This window comes from Cibotium barometz, chromosome 24 (genome assembly GCF_041138505.1).
Source record: "Cibotium barometz isolate CiBa-2024 chromosome 24, ASM4113850v1, whole genome shotgun sequence".
Taxonomy (NCBI): domain Eukaryota; kingdom Viridiplantae; phylum Streptophyta; class Polypodiopsida; order Cyatheales; family Cibotiaceae; genus Cibotium; species Cibotium barometz.
In genome coordinates, this window is record NC_141069.1 from 49,241,438 (window position 1) to 49,246,521 (window position 5,084).

At 44.3% G+C, this 5,084-nt stretch overlaps 1 protein-coding gene across 3 annotated transcripts; it reads right to left on the reverse strand.

Moving 5' to 3' along the window:
* Nucleotides 1–854: 854 nt before the first annotated feature.
* Nucleotides 855–3,452, reverse strand: LOC147625400 (uncharacterized). Of its 3 annotated transcripts, none has more exons than XR_015268965.1 (4): nt 3,297–3,452; nt 2,302–3,069; nt 1,376–2,029; nt 855–1,232 (listed from the first exon to the last, which is right to left on the reverse strand). XR_015268965.1 is itself a non-coding variant. In XM_086818737.1 (4 exons), the coding sequence occupies exons 2-3, from the start codon at nt 3,050–3,052 to the stop codon at nt 1,809–1,811; spliced, it is 972 nt and encodes a 323-aa protein (XP_086674863.1). In that variant the 5' UTR covers nt 3,053–3,069; nt 3,297–3,452; the 3' UTR covers nt 855–1,232; nt 1,774–1,808. The 3 variants fall into 3 exon arrangements, 2 of the variants coding, with proteins under 2 accessions (XP_086674863.1, XP_086674862.1); XM_086818737.1 differs by having other exon boundaries at nt 1,774–2,029; XM_086818736.1 differs by lacking the exon at nt 855–1,232 and having other exon boundaries at nt 1,336–2,029.
* Between the last annotated feature and the right edge of the window lie 1,632 nt (nt 3,453–5,084).

Genomic DNA, 5,084 nt, shown 5'->3' on the forward strand with positions numbered 1-5,084 from the left:
CTTGAGGCCAATGAGGTAACAGCCCTTGTGGTGAAGGTGTTCGCCTCTGACCAGGAGGTCCTGGATTCAAAACTCCACAAGGTACTTAATGGCATCGTTGATAAAATGCGCAAATGAGCATGCACGTGCAATGAAAATGGCAACTACAAGACCTAAGGCTAGTCAGGGGAAAGATTTAAAATCTGAATATAAATCTTACTGTCATTCCTTAATGGCATAGTCATTCATTTGTATTGTATTAATTAAATGCCATTGACGTCACTCATTTGTATTGTATTAATTAAATGCCATTGACGTAGCATTTAATTAATATAGACCTCAGACATGAGTTCCCCCCAGCCACCGCCTCCCTCTCCTCCTCTCTCTCCCTCCCTTTACTCGTCAAATGAGCCATTTATGGCATTTTATAGAGAATTGTGAGACCTTAAATAGAAAGGGTATGGGTGAATCCATGGAATTAGAAAGCATATGGGGGTCGTCATTTCGTTGCCTTGAATAGACACAACACGGAGGGGTGAATGCATGCAAATAGCAAGCATATGAAGGGTCATCATTTCATTGACCTTTTCAAGCCATACCAAAATGGAACCTTAAACACTTATTTTTGGAAATCTCACATAATATATTTAATGGAAATGAAAAAAACATTTTGCTGCTAACTACGAGAAAATCTTGGACCTAAGGCTAGTCAAGGGAAATATTTTGAAATCTGAATATGAATCTTACTGTCAAACATGAGGGGGAAAGATGGAGAGAGTTGCCAATACACACAGTTGGCTCCTCTACAGCCAAATATCAGACTCTATCCTCTATACATCCACTTGTCCAGAGTTCACTCCGTTCTAGTCCCAAAATCAATAAGTTGAAGTGAGCTTCGTGAATTCTATCAAGCATAAAACTTGACCACCACGTTCCTCCAATTTAAAGAGAATATGCCTCCTAAGCATGACATAAACTTCACCAGTAACATTTGAACAGACACAAAACTCTTAGGTTGATATTTTTTAGCAAGTCTTGACACCAGTAAACAGTTGCAAATGACTCGAGTCACTCACAAAAACAATTGGTATATGAAGCACTAAATTGCTACTTGACACCTTGACACCAACACACAATGAAAGCATTCTGTCAAATTGAATTGTTTGTGGTCATAGTACTGGGGCAATGGGAAGGCCGCTTTTGAGGTTCAAGATGAAGGGCCAAGAAGGGAGAAAGTTTAGCATCTGGGTATGCTGCAAGCAACGCACAAAATAACAGTAAACATAAAAAGACAAATCAGAGCACTCATTTCAAAACTGTCAACACATGAACTCATGACAAGAAGCACCATACACATTTTGTAATATAATCACGTAAATTCATATTCTATCGTTACCCCTTATATCGTTGCCAATCTATCAAAATTTATGAATGGCACAATCCACAGAAAGGTCCAACAGCCTTCCAATGTTCCTCTCTGTAAGTAAAGAAAACAGGGCAGAAGAGTGTTCGAACACCTCTGTTTTCATGTACAAAAAAATACTTAATTCAGGGGCAGACCTCTGCTCATGGGCAGGTCAAAAAGGGGTTTCTTACTACGTCATCGATTCACAGAGTTAAGCTACACATTCTTAACTACAATGCGGAGAGGGTTGTCCTAATAGTGTTAAACTTTCATCAGGTCATTCGCCTTGCACAATACCAAATAGCAACGCAAGGAAAATTGGGTGTTCTCGTCCAGAAAATCATTGGTTAGGTAAACTTCACACCAAATCAAAAATGGGGGTTTCTTACCCACAATTTTGGTGGCAAAATCACACCACTGAAAATTAATCAGCAAATCCCATCCGGCTCCAAACAGCATTTCGTACACGGCTCAAATCTCTGCCTTTCAGGGTCCGGCCTTGCCCTTCACAGACTGAGAAGGTGGTCCTTTGGCTCCTGGCATGCTCCCTAGCAAGAAGCTCATGTGGTGGAAGCCGTTCGTCATCCTCATCCTTATCAACACCATCATCATCCCTGATGCCCATCCTTTGGCCTTTGGGCTTTGCTGCATCCACACAAAGATTGTTACAACATCATAGATGAAAACAGGATGGCCCTTGATGCAACCGTGACATGATTCGCACACAATGATGTGAAGATTTACAGCATCATATATGCCATCACAACTTAGCTTGAACTAAAACACTAACACATTGACTGTTAAAAAGTTAAAACACTTATAAAGCCCATGATTAAGAGAAAATTGAGTGTGATTTCCACATCAGAAACCAAGATGATGCAAACCCTTGATACTAAGATGGGTGGACAGATACTGACCCATGATTTTGGACCAATCAGGGACTTCAACAGGAGCAGACTGGCGCTCTGCATGCCTCCTAGAAGAGTCTTTGCCCACCCCTCCAAGTTGCGGTATCATCTGAGATGCAGTGGGGTGACGAGAAGGCGTCTTGCCATGGCCTGATGCTGGTCTCTCAGACACCCTTGAGAGAGGAGAAAGCCCCATAGCCCCAGCATTAACAAAGGCATCAGCAATCCCCGGCCCTTTCTCTCTACGTCTTGCAGAGAATCTCACCACCTCTCCAGGATTCACCTTCTGTTTGCCAGAACCTAACACTAACTCCTCCATCCCCCCATTCACCCTCTGTTTGGCCCCAACCCCCAACGCCAATTTATCTGCAGCGTCTATTCCCTGCTTTCCAAACCTTAACCCTAGCCCTAACTCCTCTGCAGCATTTATTTTCGGCTTGCTATACCCTAATCCTAGGTCCAAATCCTCCACACCAGGTTGCCAATGCGTTTCGCGATCTTGCTCCCAGGATCTGGTCTCCGCGTCCCAGACATCCTCCTCCTTGAACTCATCCGATTCATCTTCTGCTATCTCTGCGTCGAGAAGGGAGGATTCGATGGGGGCCATGGAGACGGACTGCGGAGTCGGGGGGTGAGCGATGCCGAGAAGCACATTCGCCCGGCTTGCCCCGTTCATGACCTTCTGATCTCGCAGGATGCTTCCCAGCCCTGCAGAGGGGGAAGACAATGACTCCGAGCTCATGCCGCCCAACCTCGCCATGGATCACCTCTCCAGCTCTGCAAACCCCAACAAGAACAGGCCGATTCTGTACTCAGGAGCTCTCGACAGCTCTAAAGATCAAAAGACCACAGCTAGAGTTTGATCTTGAACATCGCTAAAATGCGTATTTCATCAGAGAACCTAGTAATAACAGAGCGATCATGGGCGAACACAGAGAAGAAGAGAAGAAAACGGCCATGGCAGGACCGAAGGTAAGAAGAAGAAGATAAAATTAAAAGCTTACCTGACAGAAACTCACAAAGATTCGAGTAGCCTCTGTGTTTGGCGAAGGCGACAGCGATGGCGAAGACGAAGAAGAAACAGCGGTGCTGATGATGAAGAAGAGGACAGAGGAGAGGAAGAAGAAGACGGGGATGGAAATTAGAAAAAAAACAATTAGTACGAAATTAAAACAAATAATAATTGAAAATTATATTTCGACAATCGAGTTGGTATTGAATGAATATATAATTTTCAGCCTTATCCTTTACCGGTCTTTGGAGACAGGTGCGTATGCCGACATGTAAACCAGCAACGGCGCCACGAGGCGGTTGAGGGAAGCCACGACACGGCATGAACTTCTGCACGTGGCATGGAGGGTAGGGGAAAGCAGGCGTAAGCTGTGGTGGCAGGGAGCTTGCCACGTGTTTGACGTGCTGGCAATTTGCGCGGATAGAGGACAAATGGGAGGGGGACACGTGAAGACACTGTGGACATCGCGTGAAACGTTAAGGGGTGTTGATCGGGACCTGGGGCCCGCATCGAATCACGGCCCTCATGTGACAAGGGGCCTACTTTTGATTTTGCAAATATTAAACCTCCCCCCGCTTTGCGCCACGTGTGTCTACGACAAGCTCTATAGTATTTTTTTTTCCCCTAGCTAGGAGGGTTCATAGGGCCTCCCTGGGCCCCTTCTCTTTCAAAAAGGACCCACCCTCGGGCCCCACCCCCCGCTTCATGAATCATTCTTGGTAACCCAGCATCGAGACAAAAAAAACTTTTTCCCTTCAAAAATTTCGGCTTTTGGTCTCAAATTTCAGTGCTACATTTAAATAGTCCTTAAATAATTTAATAACGCACCCAACCAAGATAAGGTTTGAACGCCTTTTTCTCACTTCAACAACCGCTCACTTCTTGGACACAATTCACTCCTCCAAGTCTCCACATATGAAGCCATGCACAATGTGGTGCTTATCGTCGATGTAGACCGTCACCGCGTCGCTTGAAGAGTGATCCTTCCCCCAATGCCCAATTCTTAGACACAAAAGAGTGCATTGTTGTATTCTGATTTGATAGACCATCACCACATCGCTTTTGCAAGGTGATCCTTCCCTCATTGCCCTATTCTTGGACACAAAAGGCTCCATTGTTGTATTCGGATTTAGATCACTGATATAAGATCTTTGTTCACTGGATAATGACCTTTGTGATGTTTTGAGCCCACCCTAACATAAAGAGTGCTTCTTGACTGATGAAAGGAAATGTTGGTTGGTTGCAAATTTTTCAAGTAAGCTTGCAACTAGTCAACGATTCAAGGATGTGAATAGACAGCTAGCCAACCTCCTGTCCTTCCTTCTTGACCACCCATTGGAAATCTTGCAACAAAATAAGGGAATGGCTAGGATAGACCTTGCCTTTGTCCTACCCTTGTCAAAGCGATTTGATTTTTGCGTAGTAAGTAGAATTAAAATACATTGTTAATAATACTTACTCTCTCTCTCTCTCTCTCTCTCTCAAAGGAGTGAGCCTCCTCAAGCTTTTGATACGATTGGGCTACCTCGCACTTCCGTCACAGTGCTCCCCTTCCTCGTGGATGGAGACTATTTGTATTTTGTTTTGGTTGGTGGGTAGAGGTCCCATATGCCATTTTTTGGCCTCTCATGAATGCTATTACATTTTCATTTTCTCTCTCTCTCTCTCTCTCTCTCTCTCTCTCTCTCTCTCTCTCTCACACACACACACACTATTCTAAGGTAGCATACGACAACCATGGCTTTTCTCAAACATGTTTTATCCATATAGCAGCTAAGTC